Consider the following 24,733-nt stretch of genomic DNA (forward strand, 5'->3'; position numbering starts at 1 on the left):
ATAAACAGTCCCTCTCATTTGACCTGGTGATTAGTAAGTTATCGACATACTGCAATATCACCGTATCCTCCTCCAAGATCACTCGTGCTACTGTTTCTGCCATTGCCCAATGGAAGATGAAGGGAGAGTTATGGAACCCCTAAGGAACTCGGGTCCAAGTGTACTGCTGGTCCCCACTGTAATGCAAACTTCTCCTGACTCTCTTTTGCACGGGGAATACTCCAAAATCCATTTGCTACATCCAGGACTGAAAACACTGAGTGTCCTGGTTTTAGCAAATGAATTTTGGAGTATTCCCCTTGCAAAAGAGAGTCAGGAGAAATTTGCATTTACAATAACCATAACACTTTACATGTTATACAATGAGGGCAAAGTTAATGTTACTGTGAGAACCATAACTTTCATTTCTGCACTTCTGAATGTTTGAAATTGTGACCCTACTATTACTTGAATATGGCATTTTGTGTACAAATTATTAAAATCCTGTATATTTATATTTCAGAATGTGCTAAGCACTGCACTATGCAGACACAGTCTTTCACATTCCCTACCCCAAAGAAGGTTACAAGCTAAAGACTAAATGGAGATGCAGGGTGAGAGGGAAGGAATACAACATTTAAAAGATCAGCAATGACTTGATTACAGTGTATAAGTACCTACACTGAGAGAAAATACTGGGTACTAAAGGCCACTTTAAACTAAACCAGTGAAGAAAGGCACAGTAAGAAACAATGGTTGAAAGTTTAAGTTGGAAAAATTCAAATTAGAAATAAGGCACAGATATTTATTGGTGAGAGTGACTAGCTGTTGGAACAAACTACCAAGGGAAGTGGTGGATTCTCCATATCTTGGTGTCATCAAATAGACACAGAGTACCTTTCTGGAAGATATGCTGTAGTTCAACAAGTTACTGGGCAGAATACAGGGGTAACTGGGTGAAATTCTGTGGCCTGTGTTCTATAAAAGGTCAGATTAGAGACTCTAATGCTACCTTCTGGCCTTTAATCTCTGAAAAATAAAATCAAAGTGGTGATGGTGATGCAAGGCAGATCTAGTTATACGTTTCTTTTTTATAGTGTAATTTAGATCTAATAGGTCTATGATAACTTGTTTATTTTAGGCAACACGCAGATGATGATGTTCCCCACTCGGGGGAGTTGTTCATTGGCCACCACTGTCCAGAATGAGTGGAGCAAAGTGCCCATAGTGGATTTGAGAATCTTGCTTTAAGAACATTATCCAGTGCAGTAGTATTGACACATGAACCTACACCAGGGGTAGGCAACCTATGGCACGGGTGCCAAAGGCGGCACATGAGCTGATTTTCAGTGGCACTCACACTGCCCGGGTCCTGGCCACCAGTCCGGGGGGCTCTGCATTTTAATTTAATTTTAAATGAAGCTTCTTAAACATTTTAAAAAACCTTATTTACTTTACATACAACAATAGTTTAGTTATCTATTATAGACTTATAGAAAGAGGTCTTCTAAAAATGTTAAAATGTATTACTGGCACGCGAAACCTTAAATTAGAGTGAATAAATTAAGACTCGGCACACCACTTCTGAAAGGTTGCCGACCCCTGACCTACACCGTTAGTTGCCACTTAGTCAGTTCTCGGACTCATTCATGATGATCAATCTCTGTTTATAATCTTTGAGGTATCAAAGAACATTTTAATTCCTGTCTGAAGTAGGCGCTTTCTCAGGTAGCAGTTGACTAAGTTAATTCTTTTCTAAGGGAGCATGGGTTAACTCTAATCCTTCACAATAAAATGCACTTTAGTCTTGAACACTTTTGAAAAGCTCAACACTTAACATCCCATGGAAGGGTAGGGAAAGTAGTCGATTCATTTAACAAACTTACATTTAAGTTTATTTTCCTGAGGAAGATGGCCCACACAATTATCCAGTTCATCCCATACCTCATACCAAAGTTCTCATGTCACTTGGCATATCCACCAGCACTTGGCCCCTTGCCAACAGTATTTTGAAAACTATGGATTTATTTCTGAAATACATTACATTTTCAACCAAGGAACTGTGTGCGCTTGGTGCCTAACAGTTCCCCAGTGAGAGAAGATAGTGAATCTTATGTCTCTATTAATAGATGTATTCTGGGTTCTAATCTCTTCTCTCCCTTTCTGACAGGTGTCTGCTTTGGCCATTGCCAGTGGAAATGGCTTATTACTTAAAGGAGGGAAAGAGGCAGCACATAGCAATCAAATCCTTCATCATCTAACACAAGAAGCACTTTCCATCCATGGGGTCAAGGATGCAGTGCAGCTGGTGAGTGCCTAGAAATTAATCTAGGATTTGTCACCGTGTGTGCACTATACATACAGCACTTTCTGGAAGATACCATGCTCAAAGTCCTTCAAAGTCTATAATAGTGTCTTGGCTTGGTTACTCCAGGTGAACACCAGAGAGGAAGTAGAAGATCTTTGCCATTTGGATAAACTGATAGACCTGATCATTCCACGTGGCTCTTCTCAGCTGGTTAGGGATATCCAGAAAGCTGCTAAAGGAATCCCGGTTATGGGGCACAGTGAAGGGATCTGCCATGTATACGTGGATACAGAGGCCAGTGTAGAGAAGGTCACCAGAATAGGTAAGATGAGAGATGCCTTTTCATTCTCATGAGTTAGACATGGAATGCATGATATGGTCAACAGAGCTGAATCTGCTCACATGCTTTTCAACACCTTTCTAATGTGAAGTGGTATGTAACCAATTGTCCATTCTTCAACCCCAGTCAGAGATTCAAAGTGTGAATATCCTGCTGCCTGTAATGCTCTGGAAACGCTATTAATTCACCGGGACTTGCTGCGAACACCCTTGTTTGACCAGATCATCGACATGTTGAGAGTGGAACAGGTTAGTCAAGCGCAGCTCACTTAGTAAAGAGAATCACTTTTGGTTAGTAATTTGGCTTGGCAGACAGAAGGACTGAGTGAAAGCAGTGATGTGCAGCTCATCTCTCTAGTGGCTTATAATCAAATGATGGTATTGCAAATGTCATCCCATCTGGAGATTTGAGCATCGGGGCTCCTTGCTTCTCCCTGCCACCCAAAGTGCTGCATAGAGGTGACCCTGGAAGTAGTTTCTTCAGAACTCATGCTGCTGCTAAGCCTTAGGTGGTCCATTGTGAATAACATGAATCCTGTTCCTTCCCTTGGGCTACACATGTTCCCTTCTCTGCACCTCCTGGAATTAGGAGCAAGGAACCCTATTGGTCCTGACCTTCTCCACATGCTGCTACTAGCCCACCAGGCCAGCACCCATTCTTTTGGTGTCTGTTCTTCTTTGTCTGATCCTTACCCATTTTTCCTCCCACTCTCCTATTCCTTCCTCTTGCACCTGCTCCCCATTCGTTTAATCCCCACCCCCATATGCCAGTATGTGACTTTTCATAGAATCTCAGGGTTGGAAGGGACCTCAGGAGGTATCTAGACCAACCCCCTGCTCAAAGCAGGACCAATCCCCAGACAGATTTTTGCCCCAATCCCTAAATGGCTCCCTCAAGGATTTAACTCACAACCCTGGGTTTAGCAGGCCAATGCTCAAACCACTGAGCTATTATGTCTTTGCTCCTGCCCATCCTGCTCCTCTAGTGTCTCAGCAGAAGCAACAGAGCAAAGCTAATAAAGGATTTCCTGAATTTCAAACTGGTACTGCAGTTCCAGCAGGTGTTACTAGAAAAGTCTGTGGACAGGGGCATTTTTAAAATGCTGTGGATTGCAGAGAAATGCAGGATTCTACACCCAAGTTAGACCTGGCATGTTGGTGAACATTAGATGATATGACATGTTATGCTTATAGAATGTGTAGGCTGTGATTATTAACGCAAGAAATAAACGGTTAAAGAGAAGTTGAGCCATGTGTCCTGATAACAAATTCCAAAGTATGTATTAAGAAAACAATAAACAGAAAGCTGGTCTAAATGTTAACTATGCCAGTCCTGGTGGTCCACAATAATGTGTCCGGTGTAGCTAGTCAGTGAGAAATATTGGCAATTCTTCATATACTTATTAGAATTTTTTTTAAGACAAGAAGGAACACTTCTGATTTAGGGCATGTCAACACTACAAACTTTTGTCAACTCAAGTTATAACGTCATACAGCTGCCACAGTTAACACATCGCCTGTGCATGTGCATATTTGGCTCCTTGTGTCAGTAGTTCACATACTCACCAAGACTGCTTGTATTGATGCAGAGTATGGTGCACCATGGGTAGGTATCCCACTTCAGCTTGCCATCCTTCAGCATGCTGTCTCTTGGGAAGTTTTGGCAATGCATGATGGGGCTGAAACAAGTCGTGCAGGTGTGACTGGGATATGGAGTCAACTTCCCAGTTTACAACTGTCTCCATCCCATCCCATTTTCTGTATCCCATAATTTTTGCACTTTTTTTTTTCAAAATTTCACAAACCCGCACGGTCCTTCTTGCTAACTGCCATCTCTGACAGACGCATAGAGCCTGCACAGCTCTGCACTATTATCATGAATGTTGCAAGCACAGGGTGCACATGCTGTAGTGTTTGCTGAGCTGCAAGAAGAACTGAATGAGAGGAAAACATGATTCTTTGGAGGCTAGATTGCTGTGGGACATGGCAAGAACCAATTCAAGCTTGTTGGTGGCATTTCAGGAGCAGCTGCAATAGGTAAAGCACCATTTTTGGAACCGGGAAACAAGCATTTTAATGCTTGTTTGGGATGACGAGCAATGGCTGCAGAACTTTCAGATGTGCGAGGCCACATTCCTGGATCTGTATGCGAATCTAGCCCCAGACCTCCAGCTCAGGAGCACCAAAATAAGTGTGCACTGACAGTGACAGAAGCATGGGCTGGCCGCCCCGTCCCGGAGTTCCCATTGGCCGGGAACAGTGAATCGCTGCCACTGGGAACTGCAGTGATTTAGTTGGGTTTGGTCCTGCTTTGAGCAGGGGGTTGGACTAGATGACCTCCTGAGGTCCCTTCCAACCCTGAGATTCTATGATTCTATGATTCTATGCAGGCAGCCATGCCTTCAGACGGTCAACGTAAACAAACTGTCTCGCGGCCCGTCTGTGGATTACTCTGTCGGGCCGCAGGTTGCCCACCACTGCTGTAGTGCGCTCTACCCAGCCCTGCTCTTTTGTGGCCTGGTAAGAATAGTGTGGTGATTGGTGTACATGTAGGGATATTACATTTGACAATGCACCTATTAATTGTGTTTGTGAATGATCCTGTGAGTTGTGTGACACTGTGCAGTAACAGGTGTGACAAAGCTGTTTTTTTTCCCCTTGTCATGTTATACATGAGCCTTAATGTTTTGCATGAATACTCAGTTTCCCTGTGTATTACACCAATGCCTAGGTGGTGGGGATAAGTGTGGAGGGGTGACTTTTTGCTGAGACCCTCGGGGATAGGTGAGGCTGCTCCAGCTGCATGCACATAGGCAATGGCCGATCCCCTTCATAACCTGAGAACCAGAAGGGAGATGCGACCAGGTGACACTTGACCCAGGAAGCAAGATAAAGACCAGAGGAGGGTATCGGAGGTCAGGCCACTGGAAGCGGGGCAGTCTCCTCTTTTGAGACTCGATGGGGAGAGTCAGGACCCCAAGGCTCTGGGGTTTCCTCCCCGCAAGATGGACTTTGCTGAATGGTCCTGCTTTCTGTGCTAACAAGCTCTGTTCTATGCTATGTTCCTGTCAACTAATAAACCCTTCTGTTTTACAATGCTGGCTGACAGTCACTGTTGACTGCAAAGCTAGGGTGCAGGGCCCCTCTGGCTTCCCCAGGTGTCACGTCCAGGGGGACCCATTGCGGGAAGTGCACGGTGAGAACAGGGGTGCTGAATGCTCAGAGATCAGACCCAGGAAGGCCATAACCAAAAAGGCTTCATGCCCTGGCAACAGTGCAACTTGGAGGGGAGGCACACTACACCAGAATCCTGTCTGGCTTCATACAGAGCAGTTCTAGAGCACCGGGTTTGTGACTCCGTGACAACTGGCAATAGGTCACTTTCAGAACTGCTGAGCATTCGGCAGCATATGTTGTGAACTAATAGTTCATCTTTATGTTCCAAATAATATAATTTTATTCTGTAGCAAAATCAGTGAAAAAACCCTACTATGCAATTTTAAATCAAATACAATAAAAACGTAAATCGTAAATTCAGAAGACAGAACTTAGGAAGGGGAAAGAAAACTTATGTCCATTTCAGCTACACATACACTGACCTGTGGAAGCCACGATTGATGTATGTGATGCTGTAATTGTCTTTAATGTGTCCCCGAATAGAGCAGTGGGGATAGTGCAGCGACCCCGATGCCACGTGGAAAGTTGGGATGGGGGAGTATAGGGAGGTTCTTCGTTCATGTCCATTCAAAGTAGGTGTGCGCGCGCCGCGTGCACGCCAGCCGGAAGATTTTCCCTAGCAGTGTCTGTAGGGTCGGTCCGGGCGCCCCCTGGAGTGGCGCCACCGCAGCGCCCTATAAAGGGGCCCGCCGACCCTCCACCCCCTCAGTTCCTTCTTACCGCCGATGGCGGCTAGCTGGAACTTCTCTTGCAGTAGCAAGTCGGCAGTGTCCTATCCTTACTAGAGTATAAAGTTGTATGATAGTTAGTTTGTATATAGTTCTTAGTCGTTGGAGGGTCCCTCCCCGCCCCGAGTTGTCGTTGCCCGATGGGGCATGCCCGAGTCCCCCGGATTCAAACTTTGCAAGGATTGCGGGAAATTCATGCCCAAGAGTGACCCGCACTCTGCGTGTTTAAGGTGCCTCGGAGAGAGCCACCAAAAGGACCGGTGCTCTATCTGTACAGGCTTCTGCCCGCGAACTCTCAAGGACAGGGCTCAAAGACTTAGAGTCCTCCTGATGGAGACGGCACTACAGCCACCCTCGGACCCGGAGCCGGCCGAGGTGGTGCCCAGCACGTCGTCTTCGGTGCGGAGCGCCCCGGCACCGACATCAGGACTTAAGGCTCAGCCCAAGTCGTCAAAGACCCGGCACCAGACGGAGTCAGGTCTAAGGAAGTCGGCCTCAGTGCGGCACTGCTCGCCTTCGCCAGTGCCTGCCAAGAGAAGGAAGCCGGTGAGGGACAGGTCACCCCACCAGGATCTGAGGCCGACGCCGTCTGCGACCACGAGCGGACAGGCTGGGCTATAGCCCTCGGCGGTTCCGTCGACTCCCGCACCGCAGAGAGGGCGGTCGAGTCCGGACCAGCCTAATTCTCCAGACCTCAGCGGAGACCTACGCCCCCCTTCGACCCCGGAGGCATTCGAGGCGGCCTCAGGTCTGATGGGACTCGCGGCGCCGGTCTCCCCGCACCACAAGGAGTTGCCCACGGTGGTCCGTCCCCCCGTGCAGTCTAGGGGCAAACCAGCCATGCTGTCGCCTCCCTCCCCGCACCATGCCATGAGGCCGGCACCGGACCCGGCGAGGGGCCGCCGCCGCCTCCGCACTGCTCTCCATCGGCACCGGGCGCCACTCCCCACAGGTCCTCATACTCAGAGACCTCAGACTCAGAGACGGACTCCTATCGCTCCAGCTGGTCGCGGAGCAGGAGGTTGGAGTCGGGGGCGAGCCACCACCGTTACCCACAGTGGCAGCAACAATGGCAGCCGCCATCGCAGTGGCCGTTTTGGACTCCCTGGGCCTACCACCAGTCGGTAGGCCAGGCGTTCGGCCCACGATCGAGATCGGTTTCGGTGTCCTCGACTTCGGTGGCCCTGGCGCAGCTGCCTCCTCCACCGTCGCCGAGCAGGGGCATGCCTCTCTCAAGCACAGCACCCCCTAGCAGGGCAGCGGCACCGGCGACGGCTTCAGATCCGGCTTTGCAGGCACCGCATGATACGCCAAGCCGCTCGCTGGTGACCCCGGTACCGGTCGCGGTGCCGCGTTTAGAAGATCCGGCACCGCAACCACAGTACCGTGTGCCGCAGGACCCTGAGGGACTGCAGGCACCGCACGAAGGACCGCTCCAGGTGCTCTCCTCGTCGTCCTCCCCGGATGAAGCGGTCTCGGGCACGGCCGCAGCACCGGCCCTTGAGGACACACGTATCCTCCAGCAACTGCTCCGCAGAGCGGCGCAGAGCCTCGTGATCCAGGCGGAGGAAATCGAGGTGGACGTGGACCCTGTGGTGGACATCCTGGCTCCCGCTAATAAAGTCTATAGCGGATACGTCCCGCACCCTATGGCAAACGCCAGCCTCGTTGGCCCCTACCGCCAAGAGGTCCGAGTGGCGCTATTTCGTCCCCTCGAAGGGGCACGAGCACCTGTATACCAACCCCCCACCCCGGACTCCCTGGTGGTGGATGCGGCCAACCAGTGGGAGCGTCAGGGGTTTCAGGGGTCAACGCCAAAGAGCAGGGACGCAAAAAAGCTCGAGCTCTTTGGACGAAAGGTGTACTCCACGGGGGGCCTCCAGCTCCGCATTGCCAACCAACAGGCGGTTGTAAGCCGATATGGTCACAACACGTGTTCGGCCATGTCAAAGTTTGCGGAGCTCCTTCCCCAGGACTCGAGGCAGGAGTTCTCGGCCCTAGTGGAGGAGGGCAAACTGATTTCCCGAGCCTCCCTCCAGGCCGCCTTAGATGCGGTGGACTCAGCCTCGCGCACCCTGCCACGGGCCTGGTCATGCGGTGGGGAGCCTGGCTCCAGGTCTCGGGCCTGCCCTATGAGGTCCAGCAGACGATTCAGGACCTCCCTTTTGAGGGGCAAATGTTATTTTCTGAAAAGACAGATAAACGTCTGCATAGCCTAAAGGACTCGAGGGCCACGCTTCGCTCGCTGGGCCTGCATACCCCTGCGACCCAACGCAGACAGTTTAGGCCGCAGGCGGCCCCCCGCCCGTACCAGCTACAGACTCGCCAGGAGCCGAGTCACAGGCGGGGCAGAAATGGCAGGAGGCGCCCCCAACGCCACCCCTCCGGCCAGGCGTCAAACCAATCAAGGCCATCGTCGGGGCCTAGACCCCCTATTTGATGGTACAGTCGAGGGAGACCTACCAACCAAGACTCTGGATCCTTCCACCCCTACCTTTTGGGTCACGTCTGTCCCCCTTCTACTGTGCCTGGTCCCGCATCACGTCGGACAAATGGGTGCTCCGCACGGTAGAGAAGGGATATTCTATCCATTTCTCCTCCCTCCCGCCCCAACAACCCCCCTCCCCGTCCCTCGTCAGGGACCCATCTCACGAGCAACTTCTAACTCAAGAGGTGAAGTCCCTCACGGAGGCTGCGGCGGTGGAGGAAGTCCCACGGGAGCTCAGGGGAAGAGGCTTCTACTCCCGGTATTTCCTCGTACCGAAGGCGAAAGGGGGCCTAAGGCCCATCGTAGACCTGCGACGGCTGAACAAGTTTGTCCGGAATCTCAAGTTCCGCATGGTCTCCCTGTCCTCGATCATTCACTCCCTGGATCCAGGAGATTGGTATGCCTCCCTCGACTTAAAGGACGCCTATTTCCACATTGCCATAATTCCTCGACACCGTCGGTACCTCAGGTTCGTCGTGGCCGGTACCCATCTCCAGTTCACGGTGCTCCCGTTCGGCCTGTCGGCCGCTTCCAGGGTCTTCATGAAGTGCATGGCAGTCGTGGCCGCCTTTCTCCGCAGACGGGGCATCCAGGTGTTTCCCTACCTGGACAACTGGCTTATAAAAGGTCGTTCCAGGGGGCAGGTAGAGACACAGGTGTTGTTCATTAGGAGGACCTTTCTCGACCTCGGCCTCCTCTTAAACGAAGCCAGGTCGACCCTGTCTCTGACGCAATGGATAGAGTTCATAGGTGCCGTTCTTGACTCCACTCTCGCCAGAGCGTATCTGCCGGAATCCAGGTTCCGTGCGATTTCCGAGCTCATCCTGGGTCTGCACCGCGTCCCGGTAACTACGGCGCGAGTTTGCCTTCGGCTGTTGGGCCACATGGCGGCATCTACCTATGTGGTGGCCCACGCCAGACTCTGGCTCCACCCGCTACAGTCCTGGTTGGCGATGGTTTACCGCCTGACCAGGGACCCCCTGGACCTGGTGGTGTCCATTCCCAATTTGGTACTCAACTCGCTGCGGTGGTGGCTCGACCCGCGGGAAGTATGCAAGGGTGTCCCCTTCGCTGCCCTGCAGCCCTCCCTCTCCCTGGTGACGGATGCCTCGGATCGAGGTTGGGGAGCGCACCTGGGTCATCTCAGGACGCAGGGCTTGTGGTCGCCGGAGGACCTCGAGTTGCATATCAATGTCAGGGAGCTGAGGGCGGTCCGCCTGGCTTGTCTGACCACCTGGTCGGCAGATGTGTTTCGGTCCTCTCGGACAACACGGCGACAGTCTTCTATATCAACAAACAGGGGCGTGCACGCTCCTCTCCCCTGTGCAGGGAAGCCCTCGCGCTGTGGGATTTCTGCGTTCTCAATGCCACCCACTTGACAGCGTTTTACCTCCTGGGGGAGCAGAATGGTCTGGCAGACACCCTCAGCCGCTCGTTCCGGGGTCACGAGTGGTCTCTTCGGGGGGATGTGGTGCACTCAATTTTCCAGCTCTGGGGCTTTCCCCGGTTAGACCTGTTTGCTTCGAGGGAGAACAGGAAGTGCCGACGGTTCTGCTCCCTCCTGGGGCACAGCCAGGGGTCTCTGTCGGACGCCTTCCTGCAGTCCTGGGCGGTCGGTCTACTCTATGCCTTCCCTCCGTTTCCCCTGATACACAGGGTACTCCTAAAAATTCGCAGGGACCACGCGAGGGTAATCCTGATAACCCCAGCGTGGCCGCGACAGCATTAGTACACGTCTCTCCTGCACATGTCAGTTCAGGCACCCCTGATGTTGCCCCTGCTACCGGACTGCATCACGCAGGACCGAGGCTTCCTCCACCATCCGAACCTCGAATCCCTTCACCTCACAGCCTGGATGCTCCATGGCTGAACCCGGCGGAGTTGCAATGCACCCAGCAAGTTAGGCAGGTGCTGCTGGGTAGCAGAAAACCATCCACTAGGGCTACCTACCTGGCAAAATGGAAGCGCTTCTCCATATGGTCGGGCCAGCGAGGTCACGACCCGCTGGGGGTCCCAATCCCTATTGTCCTAGACTATTTGCTTCACCTAAGACATCTGGGCCTCTCCCTTTCTTCCATTCGCGTTCACTTGGCGGCCATATCTGCCTTCCACCCTGGGGAAGGGGGTGCCTCGGTGTTTGCGAACTCGTTGGTTAGGCGTTTCCTTAAGGGTATGAACAGGCTCTTCCCGCATGTTCGTCCACCGACCCCTGCCTGGGACCTGAATCTGGTCCTCTCCGTCCTCTCAGGGCCTCCCTTTGAGCCTCTGGCTTTGTGCTCCCTGCTATACCTGTCTTACAAGACCGCCTTCCTGGTGGCCATCACCTCGGCCAGACGGGTGTCGGAGCTTTGGGCGCTAACATCTGAACCCCCGTACACTGTCTTCTACAAAGACAAAGTCCAACTTAGGCCTTACCCGGCCTTTCTACCTAAGGTTGTATCCCAGTTCCACATGGGCCAAGATATATTTCTCCTGGTGTTTTATCCGAAGACACACTCCTCCAGCGAGGAGCAGAGGCTCCATTCCCTGGATGTCCGACGGGCCTTGGCCTTTTACATAGAGCGTACCAAGCCCTTCAGACGCTCGGCTCAGCTCTTTGTTGCAGTGGCAGAGAGGATGAAAGGCCTCCCGGTCTCCTCTCAGTGTATCTCTTCGTGGATTGAGACCTGTATCCTGGAATGCTATCGTATAGCTAAGGCCCCTGTCCCGCCGGTCACGGCCCACTCCACTAGGGCGCAGGCCTCCTCTGCGGCGTTCCTGGCTCAAGTCCCGACTCAAGAGATCTGTAGAGTGGCCACATGGTCCTCCATCCACACGTTCATAGAATCATAGAATCATAGAATCTCAGGGTTGGAAGGGACCTCAGGAGGTCATCTAGTCCAACCCCCTGCTCAAAGCAGGACCAAACCCAACTAAATCATCCCAGCCAGGGCTTTGTCAAGCCTGACCTTAAAAACCTCTAAGGAAGGAGATTCCACTACCTCCCTAGGTAACCCATTCCAGTTCTTCACCACCCTACTAGTGAAAAAGTTTTTCCTAATATCCAACCTAAACCTCCCCCTCTGCAACTTGAGACCATTACTCCTTGTTCTGTCATCTTCTACCACTGAGAACAGTCTAGATCCATCCTCTTTGGAACCCCCTTTCAGGTAGTTGAAAGCAGCTATCAAATCCCCCCTCATTCTTCTCTTCTGCAGGCTAAACAATCCCAGTTCCCTGCTCACTACGTCATCACGCACCAGGCGAGGGATGACGCAGCCTTCGGTCGTGCAGTTCTACAGTCAGCAGTGATCTCTGACCCCTCCTCCTAAGATTAGTCTTATGAGTCACCTACTTTGAATGGACATGAACAACCACTCGAAGAAGAAAAAACGGTTACCCACCTTTTAGTAACTGTTGTTCTTCGAGATGTGTTGTTCATGTCCATTCCAATACCCACCCTCCTACCCCTCTGTCGGAGAGCCGGCAAGAAGGAACTGAGGGGGTGGAGGGTCGGCGGGCCCCTTTATAGGGCGCCGCGGTGGCGCCACTCCAGGGGGCGCCCGGACCGACCCTACAGACGCTGCTAGGGAAAATCTTCCGGCTGGCGTGCACGCGGCGCGCGCACACCTACTTTGAATGGACATGAACAACACATCTCGAAGAACAACAGTTACTAAAAGATGGGTAACCGTTTTTTCTGATATTGATTTCTCAATGGGCTGCAAAGGGAGGTGAGTCCAGGACGCTGGAATCTGCAGGTCCACCAGAGTCTGCAGCATCTGTGTTTACTGCCTGAGAAGCCCCATTATGTCCTAGTGCATCTCTCCCTCCTTTTTCTACTAGGACTTCTGGGCTTTTCTCCTCTCCACTCATTCCTTCTCCAAGGCTGTCTGCAGTGTTCATTCTCCAGGTCCTGTGCTCATGGTCTGATGCAGCCCTGGTTTGCAGGATCTTATTCAACATGTCATCCTGAGTCATCTTCTTTCTCCTCCTTATCTGGCTCAGGCATTCCATGGGTGTGGAGGGGGAGACCCCGAAGGCTGCAATTGCAGCAGCTGAAGATAAAACGCACAGATGTACCATTGTCTGTGTATTCACTACAAAAAGCAAAATTTAAAATGCTGAACTCACTTCCCTTGCTCTCCTAAAATTTTCAGCACTACATTCTCACTTCTGTTTGGGTTGCTTGTGCAGTGTTGTTACAGCACCAGCCATGGTGAGTATGGCCCACTGTGACTGGGGAAATGCAGAGGGAATTGCTTGGTTGCATGATTCTAGTAGCATAGGGCAATGGCACTGAGCACTGCCGTTTTCCACAGACAGTGGTGACTTCAGCTGATATCTCGCTCCTGAGGGTAACAGAGGCAGAGAGAGCACAGCTGCCGCTGGCATCCCAAAGCCACCTGTCACCCTATGCTGCTAGCCTGTGTACTGCAATGATGTCTGCTGAACTTATCAATGGGATGGCATGGGAAAGTGTCCTAATGCAGAGGAAGAAATAAGGCAGCCTTCCCTAGGAACCTTTGGCAGAGGATTGCAGAGTACCTCCATGAAAGTTTCATTGAGATCTCTCAGGAAGATTAAAGGGGCGTCCCTGTGTACATGAACAAACTGTTCCACATGGACACTCAACCTCACTCTAGAGGGCAATGAAATGTACTTGGATTTCCAGAAAGCCTTTGACAAGGTCCCTCACCAAAGGCTCTTACGTAAATTAAGCTGTCATGGGATTAAAGGAAAGGTCCTTTCATGGATTGAGAACTGGTTAAAGGACAGGGAACAAAGGGTAGGAATTAATGGTAAATTCTCAGAATGGAGAGGGGTAACTAGTGGTGTTCCCCAAGGGTCAGTCCTAGGACCAATCCTATTCAATTTATTCATAAATGATCTGGAGAAAGGGGTAAACAGTGAGGTGGCAAAGTTTGCAGATGATACTAAACTACTCAAGATAGTTAAGACCAAAGCAGATTGTGAAGAACTTCAAAAAGATCTCACAAAACGAAGTGATTGGGCAACAAAATGGCAAATGAAATTTAATGTGGATAAATGTAAAGTAATGCACATTGGAAAAAATAACCCCAACTATACATACAACATGATGGGGGCTAATTTAGCTACAACGAGTCAGGAAAAAGATCTTGGAGTTATCGTGGATAGTTCTCTGAAGATGTCCACGCAGTGTGCAGAGGCGGTCAAAAAAGCAAACAGGATGTTAGGAATCATTAAAAAGGGGATAGAGAATAAGACTGAGAATATATTATTGCTCTTATATAAATCCATGGTGTGACGTTATTGATATAAATGGGGACCATATAGAACATGGGTTGCAACCAAGGTCCTGTAGTGGCTCCAAATCCTAAGTAAAGGGGGTCATATAAGGTGTCTAAGACCAGGTTCTGGGTTGCTGATTATAATTATGCTGTCTATATGTCTGTATCATTTTTAGTTGAAGTTATGAATGTTGGCTCTATGCTGTCTGTATTTCAAGTTTGTGCTGTGCTTCTGGGGGAAGCCTCCCAGACAAGCTGGTGTTAGCTCTGCCTAGCCTGTTTGATGGCCCATTAAGGACCGTCAGCTACACAATGGACCCATGGAGAGAAGGCAGACACGCCTTGTGACTCAGCAAAGTATGCAGGGACTGGCCCATGTGACTCCAGGCTCCATTTTGCTGTAAATTTCCACAGTGAAGACAAAGGGATTCTTACACCTGGAAAAGTCTATATAAGGCTGATGCTTCATCTCCATCTTGTCTTCAATCCTGCTTCTGACCTCTGGAGGGATTTTGCTACAAACTGAAGCTCTACACAAGGGACTGAATGACCCATCCCAGCAGGGGATGTTCCAGAGATTCAATTTGAACCTGCAGTTTACTCCATCTCTGCTGCAAGCCTAAACTAAGAACTTTGCCAGTACTGTATGTAATTGATTCCATTTAACCAATTCTACCTCTCATCTCTACCTTTTTCCCTTTATGAATAAACCTTTAGATTTTAGATTCTAAAGGATTGGCAACAGCGTGATTTGTGGGTAAGATCTGATGTGTATATTGACCTGGGTCTGGGGCTTGGTCCTTTGGGATCGAGGGAACCGTTTTCTTTTATTGGGGTGTTGGTTTTCATAACCATTCATCCCCAGGACGAGTGCACTGGTGGTGATGCTGGGAGACTGGAGTGTCTAAGGAAATTGCTTGTGTGACTTGTGGTTAGCCAGTGGGGTGAGACCAAAGTCCTTTTTGTCTGGCTGGTTTGGTTGGCCTTAGAGGTGGAAAAACCCCAGCCTAGGGCTGTGACTGCCCTGTTTGAGCAATTGGTCCTGATTTGGCACTCTCAGTTGGGTCCCGCCAGAATCGCTCTGTCACAGTGGCGTAGTCGGCAGGATCCACAGGACCAGGTCAATTAAGCTTTGGGTCAGAACCCCACGCTATCCAAATTTTAACTTTGGGATTGAGAGTTTGGTTGGTTAAAGATCAGTGACCATGAGACAGAGAGCATCAGGAAAAGCAAGGAAACTGCAAGCCTTGAGAGACAGCCTGCAGTTTGATTATGCGCAAGAACTGGCAAAAATTCGAATGGAAGAGAAGCAAGTCTTGGCCCAGCTGGAGAAAGAGGCGGCTGAGAGAAAGAGAGAGGCAGCTGAGAGAAAGAGAGAGGCAGCTGAGAGAAAGAGAGAGGCAGCTGAGAGAGCAAAAGAGGCTGCTAAGAGAGAAGAAAAAGCTCGTAAGGGGCGTCTGGAGCTGCTGGCTGCTGAGGAGGAGACTCACAAGGTGCAACAAGAAACTGCTAGACTCCAGCTCCAAGTCAAAAAAGCAATGGAAGAACGGCAGAGACTGTATCCTCTGGAAAATCCAGTTTATAACTGTGTTGATATGTGGTATTACTCTGGGCAGTTCTCTGTGTTTAACCCGTTTTGCTATGGCTATGGAGAGGGGAATTCTAACCTGGTGGAAAATAGCGGTTTGTCTGTGCAAATAAGCAGTGTGTCTGGGAATGAAGTTTCTGAATGTCTGTCTGATGTCTCAGAAGTGAATCTGAAGTTAGATCAAGAGCAGAAAGATCTCATGGATGAGGAAAATGTTTCTCAGGAGCAGATTAAAGTAAATGGTCATGCTCGACTGGCTGGACTGTGATAGAGTCAAAAACATGTCCTGGCTTGCTGGACAGCTGGATCCCTTAGTTGCTTGTCTTCCATACTCCTCCTCCTTTTTCAAGTCCTTCTCCTTCATGCTGTTCACTGCATTGGCCCATGACTGGAGATACTCAGAGGTATCCATGGTGGTGTGGGTGGTGGAGTCTTCCAAGTGTGGCATGCAGCTCTTTGTAAAAGCAGCAGGTCTTCAGTTTGGCATCAGATTGATTGTTGGCCCCCCTGACCTTCTGGTGTGCCTGGCACAGTTCCTTGGCTTTCACACAGCTCTGCTCCTGGACCCTGTTATGCCCCTTGTCCTGCATCCCTGAGCAATCTTCTTGTAGCTGTCAGTGTTTCTACAGCAGGTTCAGAGCTGTGCCTGCACAGCCTTCTCTCCCCCACAAGCCCAGGAGATCCAGTATATCCTGTCTACTCCAAGCAGGAATGTGTAGCCAGCATAGTCAGCTGAACAGCTCCACTCAGCAATGGAGAGCTGCTAGTTGTGCTCACCAAGCTGGGCAATGAGGAAAAGGAATTTCAAAAATTTGCAGGGCTTTAAAGGCTTCTCCATGACCCCTGAGGGTGGAGTTCACAATGGTGACCAGAGCAATTGGTGTAGGGCATTGTGGGACAGCTGCTGGAGGACAGATAGGGTTAACATAAGTAATGCAGTGTCTATATTCGCACTGCATTGACATAAGTATGTCGACCAAAGCTCTGTGATGCTCAAGGAGGTGGTGTAACGGGGCGCTTACATCGGTGGGAGACAAATTAAAATGTAGACTCAGATGCACAACTAGGTCGACACAAGCTGCATAGCATCTACATAACTTTGTAATGTAGACCAAGTCATAGAATTTCAACCAATTAACGTATTAAGCCTGATAAATTGTGATTGAACTAGACCTTCATCACTTAAATTCTTTAAAATTGAGAGGAATGACTAGTAACTTGTTCAAATTTTTAATTAGCCTTGTTAATGTTATTTCCAGTTTGCATTTGTCTAGCTTCATCTTCCAGACTTTAGATTGTGTTATGCCTCTGTCTGGTAGACTAGTCCGATATCTTTTTTCTATGTAGATAGTTAGAAACTGTGCTTAAAAGAATAGATCTTAAGAGAGAAGGGACTGTTAGATCATCTAGTCTGACCTCCTTTATGACATAGGCTAGAAAACATTATTCACTTATTCCTGTGTTGAACCCAGTAACTTATGTTTGACTAAAGCAGTGGTCCCCAACACGGTGCCCGCGGGCGCCATGGCGCCTGCCGGGGCATTTATGTGCGCCCGCCAAGCGCTCAGCAGGGGAGAGAAGCCCCGACCCATGCCTGCCGGGGACAGAGAATTCCGGGGCTACAGGCGCCAGTGCTCTCTGACCCCGGCAGGCGCGGGGCTGCAGCTTCTCTCTGGCCCCACGCCTGCCGGGGGCAGAGAACTCCGGGGCTACAGGCGCCGACGCTCTCTGTCCCCGGCAGGCGCGGGGCTGCAGCTTCTCTCCGGCCCCGCGCCTGCTGGGCACAGAGAACTCCGGGGCTACAGGCACCGGTGCTCTCTGACCCCGGCAGGCGCGGGGCTGCAGCTTCTCTCCAGCCTCGCGCCAGCCAGGGACAGAGAACTAAGATGAAAACTGTTTATGATTTTTATTTTGTAAAAACTCCTTAATTTTTCTTACAGATAGATAAAAAAAGAGTAAATTCACATGGTAAGGTGAAAGAGTAATTGACGAATAATTTAATTAATACCTTTTACATATACAATTACCTTTTTTATCTTATGGATTCATAAATTATGTAATATTAAATATGATTTTCATATTTAATGTACAAATGCAAAATAACCCTTGAAAAATTGTTGGCGCCCGCCACACTCTTCTGAAAACATGAATGTGCTACTGGCCACAAAAAGGTTGGGGACCACTGGACTAAAGCATATATTCCAGAAAGACATTCGGGCCTGATTGAAATCTCCTTTTAATCTTCATTTTGGTAAACTAAATAGGTTGAGTGCCCAGAGTCTCTTGTTGTACAGTGCCTTTTTCTAGACTTTGGGTCATTTTTGTAGCTCATCACTGAATTTTCCAATTTATCAACATCCCTTTTTGAAATATGGACATCAGAATTGGGCACAGTACCCCCAGTAGTGATTTCACCAGTGCTGTATTAGATGTAATGCTGCTTCCCTATTCCTGTTTGATATTCCTCTATTTAACATCAAAGGATTGTTTTAGCCCTTTTTAGCTACAGCACCATACTGAGAGCTGATGTTCAGTTGGCTATCCATCATGACTCGGACTATATCCTGTTACTAGTTCCCTGGGCCATCAAGTTCCCTGAAATTGCTCCTACAGCTAATGACGTAAAACTCCATTCAGGAGTCCAGATAAGCTAAGAACTTATGCTGCAGTTGGCTTACTGCTTCTAGTAAGAATCTGATTGAGAAGTGGCCATTCTGCTTGGAAGACACTTAAAAAAAGATCAGTACTATCAGATCCTCTGTTCTTGCAGGTGAAGATTCATGCTGGTCCCAAGTTTGCCTCGTATTTGACTTTCAGCCCTTCAGAAGTAAAATCTCTCCGCACAGAATATGGGGATCTAGAGTGTTGCATTGAGGTGGTGGACAGTATCCAGGAGGCAATTGATCATATCCACAAGTACGGAAGTTCACACACAGATGTTATCATCACAGAGAATGGTTAGTGACCTGAATGGCTGTATTCAATCTTCAGTCTAATTTTCAGACACCTGGTGCGTGAAATGCATTTTTACCTGTCGTGCAATAGTAGCTCTCCCTACAAGGCGTGGGGAACTTTGTAGTTTATTTCCTCCTCCTCCTCCTAGTCCCTCATTCTCCTGTTTGCAGATCTTTGTGTTTGATGTCTGTGCTGTGGAGAGACATGTGAGCATTGTTCTGGTCATGGCTGCTCAGTTAACAGCGTCTCACATTGCATTACATCTGTTCAGGTTTTCATAATGCCCCCATTACTTGGTATGAGTGCCTTGTTCCATCTGTGTCTGTTCAGATTTTTCTCTTTTCTCTCAGAGAAAACAGCAGAGTTCTTTCTCCAGCATGTGGATAGTGCCTGTGTGTTCTGGAACGCCAGCACCCGATTCTCTGATGGATATCGGTTTGGACTTGGTAAGGGATTGAGTGGAATTATTTTGTGCTGTTTGCAGCTGGGGATCTGAATTTGGGATTTTCACTCTTTCCCTAAGTATGATAGAGGATGTCTGCCTGAATCCTGGAGGATGGGATTGCCCCTTCTCTGATCACAGTGCTGCCTGCCTGCCAATGAAAAGGGTTTTACAGAAGGTACTGTAGTAAAAGTAGAAACTTGGACCTTTTACCCAATAGGACTAGGAGACAGTCTGTATGGTGGATGGAATTAACGGGCAGGATCAAAAAATATACTACACCATCCAGATTAACTGAAGAACAAAGATGGAATGTTGCTAAATTACAGTAGCATTTAGATCCCCCAAGCAAAATTGATGCTCCATTGACGCTGAGCACAGGACATACACATAGCACACACCCCCTGGCTTAACCAAGATCTTCAATAATCTAAAAATCAAAAAAGAGTCCTACAAAAAATGGAAACTAGGTCAAATTACAAAAGATGACTATAAACAACACAAGTATGTAGGATCAAAATTATAAAGGCCAAGGCACAGAACAAAATCAAACTAGCTAGAGACATAAAGGGTAATAAGAAAACATTATACAAATACATGAGAAGCAAGAGGAAAACCAAGGACAGGATAGGTCTGTTACTCAATGAGGGGGGGGGAATAATAGAAAATGTGGAAATGGCAGAGATGATTAATGACTGTTTCAGTTTTCACCAAGCATGTTGGTGGTGATTGGACATCTAACATAGTGAATACCAGTGAAAATGAGGTAGGATCTGAAGAGCCTAAGTTGGGAAAAGAACAAGTTAAAAATTACTTGGACAAATTAGATGTCTTCAACTCACCAGTGCCTGATGGAATGCATCCTAGAAATACTCAAGGAGCTGACTGAGGAGATATCTGAAGCATTAGCGATTTTATCTTTGAAAAGTCATGGAAGACGGGAGAGATTCCAGAAGACTGGTAAAAGGCAAATATAGTGTCAGTCTGTAAGAAGGGTAATAAGGACAACCCAGGGAATTAAACCAGTCATCTTAACTTCTGTATCCGGAAAGATAATGGAGCAAATAATTAAGCAACCAATTTGCAAACATCTAGAAGATAATAAGATGATAAGTAAAAAGTGACAGAGTCCTGTGGCACCTTATAGACTAACACTTCTGTTAGTCTGTAAGGTGCCGCAGGACTCTGTCGCTTTTTACAGATCCAGACTAACACGGCTACCCCTCTGATACTTGACAAGGTGATAAGTAACAGCATGGATTTATCAAAAACAAATCGTGTCAAACCAACCTGATAACTTTCTTTGGCAGGGTAACAAGCCTTGTGGATAGGGGGGAAGCAGTAGATGTGGTAAATCTTGACTTTAGTAAAGCTTTTGATACTGTCTCACATGACCTTCTCATAAACAAACTAGGGAAATGCAACCTAGATGGAGCGACTATAAGGTAGGTGCAAAACGGTTGGAAAACTGTTCCCAGAGAGTAGTTATCACTGGTTCACAGTCATGCTGGAAGGGCGTAACAAGGGGGGGGTCCCCACAGAGATCAGTTCTGGGTCCGGTTCTGTTCAATATCTTCATCAATGATTTAGATAATGGCATACAGCGTACACTTATAAAGTTTGCAGACAATACCAAGCTGGGAGGGGTTGCAAGTGCTTTAGAGGGTAGGATTAAAATTCAAAATGTTCTGGACAAACTGGAGAAATGGTCTGAAGTAAATAGGATGAAATTCAATAAGGACAAATGCAAAGTACTCAATTTAGGAAGGAACATTCAGTTGCACACATACAAAATGTGAAATGACTGCCTAGTAAGGAATACTGCAGAAAGAGATCTGGGGGTCATAGTGAACCACAAGCTAAATATGAGCCAGTGTATCGCTGTTGCAAAAAACAAACCACACTTCTGGGCTGTATTAGCAGGAGTGTTGTAAGCAAAACACGAGAATTCTTCCGCTCTACTCCACACTGATTAGGCTTCAACTGGAGTATTGTGTCCAGTGCTGGGCACCACATTTCAGGAAGGATGTGGACAAATTGGAGAGAGTCCAGAGAAGAGCGACAAAAATAATTAAAGATCTAGAAAACATGACCTATGAGGGAAGATTGAAAAAATTCAGTTTGTTTAGTCTGGAAAAGAGAAGACAGAAGGGACATAACCATTTTCAAGTATATAAAAGGTTGTTACAAGGAGGAGGAAGAAAATTTTTTTCCTTCACCTCTGAGGATAGGACAAGAAGCAATTGGCTTAAATTTCAGCAAGGATGGTTTAGGTTGGACATTAGGAAAAACTTCCTGTCAGGGTGGTTAAGCACTGGAATAAATTGCCTAGGGAGGTTATGGAATCTCCATCGGTGATGTTCCCCTGGTTTTATCTGGACCAGTGATCTGTACAAAAGTCCGTACATGGTCTCTGAGGGCCAGGAGCTCCTTGCACCGACTGCACACATCATACGCCACCCGTCCACAGGGCAGGTAATCATACATGCAACACTCAGCGCAATAAACTGGATAGCCCATCTTCTCAGAACTCATTCTTTATTCATAGATTGGAAGAATGAAATAAGGTTTCCTGCTTTTTCAACTCCCAATTAGTCTTTCAACTTTGAAAGAAGTAGCCATGACACAGTAAAATAACTGAAATATAGAAAATATTCTTTCTGCATCTGCAGAAGAGGCTGCTGCTGTCAAAAGCTGGTTTAGCGCTGCAACAAACTCTGGCACCAGGTACTTAGCCAATGACTTCCACTAGTTCAGTGGTTTGACTTTCTTTAAAACTTCTGCAGCAAACATGTACTGCTTGAATATTATCTTCATTTAACTTAAATTATTTTACTAGATTAGAGTACATTTTTGCTTACCACAGGTCATAAATTTAATTTTAAATACTTTAAAAAATAAACCTATTTAAATCAAATTCTTATTTTTTAAAACAGTTTTTATCCATCCTGTTGGTAGAACTAGAAATGAATAAATGTCTTACCATCCCAACTCACACATACTTCAGCAGGCAATGCTACTGGCTACTAAAATGTCAGAACTGAAGTGAGGGAGAGAGAGAGAAGGCAGTGCTGTAGAGGAACTGCATGACTGCTCTTGTGCTTAAAGAAGCAGCAGCACCAGCCTCCTCTCACCAGGCTTCTGGGACTTTCAGAGAGAGAGAGTGAAGGAAGCACCCTTGTTTGGAGCACAACTACAGGAGATTGTCTCTGTAGCTGCTCCGACTCTGACAACTGGAACACTGCCTGGCCGCAGCTGCTGCTTCATGGTATAAATATCATTACTTCATGTCCTGGCAGATCCTGCCCTAGAGCGTGAAGGGACGAGACACTCAAACACAAACTCAGTCTCAGTTTTAGGAAGTTAGGATTTTTTTTTCTTAATTAAGATGCCAGATTGGGATCTGTTTATGGACTCAACATTTTTTGAAAAATGAAATGTGACAAGAGCCATAGGAACAATGTTAAAGAAAAGATACTTTTGTGATGGTGATGGCAGGAAGAAGAATAAAAATACACGTCTGCAGTTTAATACTACTTTAATTTCTAAAATATAAATCGAACAATACTGCTCTGGACCCTGCAGAAATGGAATGGGAAAGACAAGCTAATGGCTTTTCTCTTTCCCTCTTAGAAGAAAGTAAATTATAGAACTGAAGGCAGAAAATGCTCCCACCGAAGAGCTAACTGCACAAAACTCCCTTTTATCATTTTGTATCTAAACCTCCCTCTTGGTTGCAGGTGCAGAGGTTGGAATCAGTACTTCTCGTATCCATGCCCGTGGGCCAGTGGGAATTGAGGGGCTATTAACTACAAAGTGGTTGCTGAAAGGGGAGAATCATGTTGTTTCTGACTTCTCTGAGCATGGGAGTATGAAGTTTCTTCATGAGACCCTTCCTCTCCCTCAGAGAAACACCATCTAGGAGCATCTGAGGAGAGCACATGAGTGTGAAATGTTTACTGAGGATGTTCAGGCTTCAGAGCTCTCTCTGGGGAGCGATATTGTACTTCACCTTTGGACACATTGTCTCTACACTTTGGCTCCTCCAGGTTTTTCTTGATCACTGCAGTAAAATTAAGACAAACTGATCATATCTGTGCCTGAGAGTTCTTGCTCCTGCTCACTGTTTCCTTGTGTCGCAACAAATGCAGCTGTTGCAGACAGGGTACCCTGATACCACAGCCCTGCTCTCTCAAACCGTAGAAAGGACTCAAAGCCTCTCCTCTGCCTTCATTCCTTTCTTTGCTCTCTGTGGTACAGTATGTGTGTGCTTGGTTTTAGGGGTGGAGCCATTTGTTCTTCTTAATGCCTGCCTGTTGGTTTAAAACATCACTTTTCCTTTTCTGTAACTCTTCAATTCAGAGAGAAGATATGGCATTTCTGAACTTGTCTTTAAGCCTTAGGATCTTGGCAGCTTTTGAAAATTCAGAAGTGCTGTAACAAATATTTTGTCTGTATTTAAATGTTAAATAACACAACTGAACAAATATTCCAAATGTATAACAATGTTTTGACCAAGAGATCCTTTTTAATCTGATTTCTTTTAATTGCTGACTAATATAGATAGATTTCATAGTTGTATATTATGTCGATTTCATTATCCTTTTATGAATATTTGTAACAAATATTTTTGCTCTTGGATTTTATATGAAACATAATCACCTCCAAAAGAGAATGGAAACAATATTTTAATTTCCTTGTTTTTCAAAATAAAGTTAATGCAAAATGGTTTTGGATCTTAATGTGTGGATTGCTTGATATAAAATTGTAATTCTCTTGGGTGAGTTCCCCTAATTAAGGATGCCAAAGGAGGCTGTTGGTCCCATGATTAAACTTTTCACCCATGCATTTTGTTACTATTTTAACTTTTCACAAAAAAACAAAAAAAAACAGTATATTTAATACAGTGTAATTCTGCTAAGAAGGGTTAAGGGCTCGTGTACTTCAATTCCAAACTGCAGATGCAGCTGGGTTTTTTAAATTTAGACTTCATTTTAGGAACCTCATCTGTGACAAAGTGGGAATTTTTTGTAATATTTTTTATGCCTATGTGTGCCTCGGTTTCCCCTATATGCTGCATTGTTACCTAGTGGGTGAAAAAGGAACTGTTTGTTCTTGGGGCAGGCTAAGACACAGGTGTGAATGGTGCCTAGACATCTGGGGCCTTAGGTCCCATCTCAGTGGAGCACTTGAGAAGACAATGGCAAATCCAGTGACCACACGTGGACAACTAGCAACCAGTGATCCAGAAAAATATGAACTTCCCCACCGCTCAATAGGGAGATAGAGCCGCATCTCCCCAGCTCAGAAGCAAAGGATTGGGGAGAGGCGGGAAATTAAGTGTTGGCTGCTAGAGGCAGCTGGGGCAAACCTGGGAGGGTGGAGGGTGTCACCGTGCCTCTGTGGGTCACAAGTCAGAATACCAAATTCAGGACAAACTGCTGAGAAATAAGGCAGACACACCCCAAAACTGATGG

At 47.6% G+C, this 24,733-nt stretch overlaps 1 protein-coding gene across 11 annotated transcripts in view; it reads left to right on the forward strand.

Moving 5' to 3' along the window:
- ALDH18A1 (aldehyde dehydrogenase 18 family member A1) overlaps window positions 1–23,986 on the forward strand; it is a 114,477-nt gene extending 90,491 nt beyond the window's left edge. For all 11 annotated transcript variants that reach the window (XM_045024026.1, XM_045024027.1, XM_045024025.1 and 8 more), the window contains 6 exons: window positions 2,150–2,287; window positions 2,414–2,609; window positions 2,754–2,875; window positions 18,630–18,816; window positions 19,165–19,260; window positions 22,997–23,986. In XM_045024026.1, coding sequence (XP_044879961.1) covers window positions 2,150–2,287; window positions 2,414–2,609; window positions 2,754–2,875; window positions 18,630–18,816; window positions 19,165–19,260; window positions 22,997–23,178 — 921 coding nt within the window. In that variant the 3' untranslated portion in view covers window positions 23,179–23,986. The remainder of the gene's footprint in view (window positions 1–2,149; window positions 2,288–2,413; window positions 2,610–2,753; window positions 2,876–18,629; window positions 18,817–19,164; window positions 19,261–22,996) is intronic.
- Window positions 23,987–24,733: the final 747 nt, after the last annotated feature.

Source organism: Mauremys mutica, chromosome 7 (genome assembly GCF_020497125.1).
Source record: "Mauremys mutica isolate MM-2020 ecotype Southern chromosome 7, ASM2049712v1, whole genome shotgun sequence".
In the NCBI taxonomy this organism is placed as follows: Eukaryota; Metazoa; Chordata; order Testudines; family Geoemydidae; genus Mauremys; species Mauremys mutica.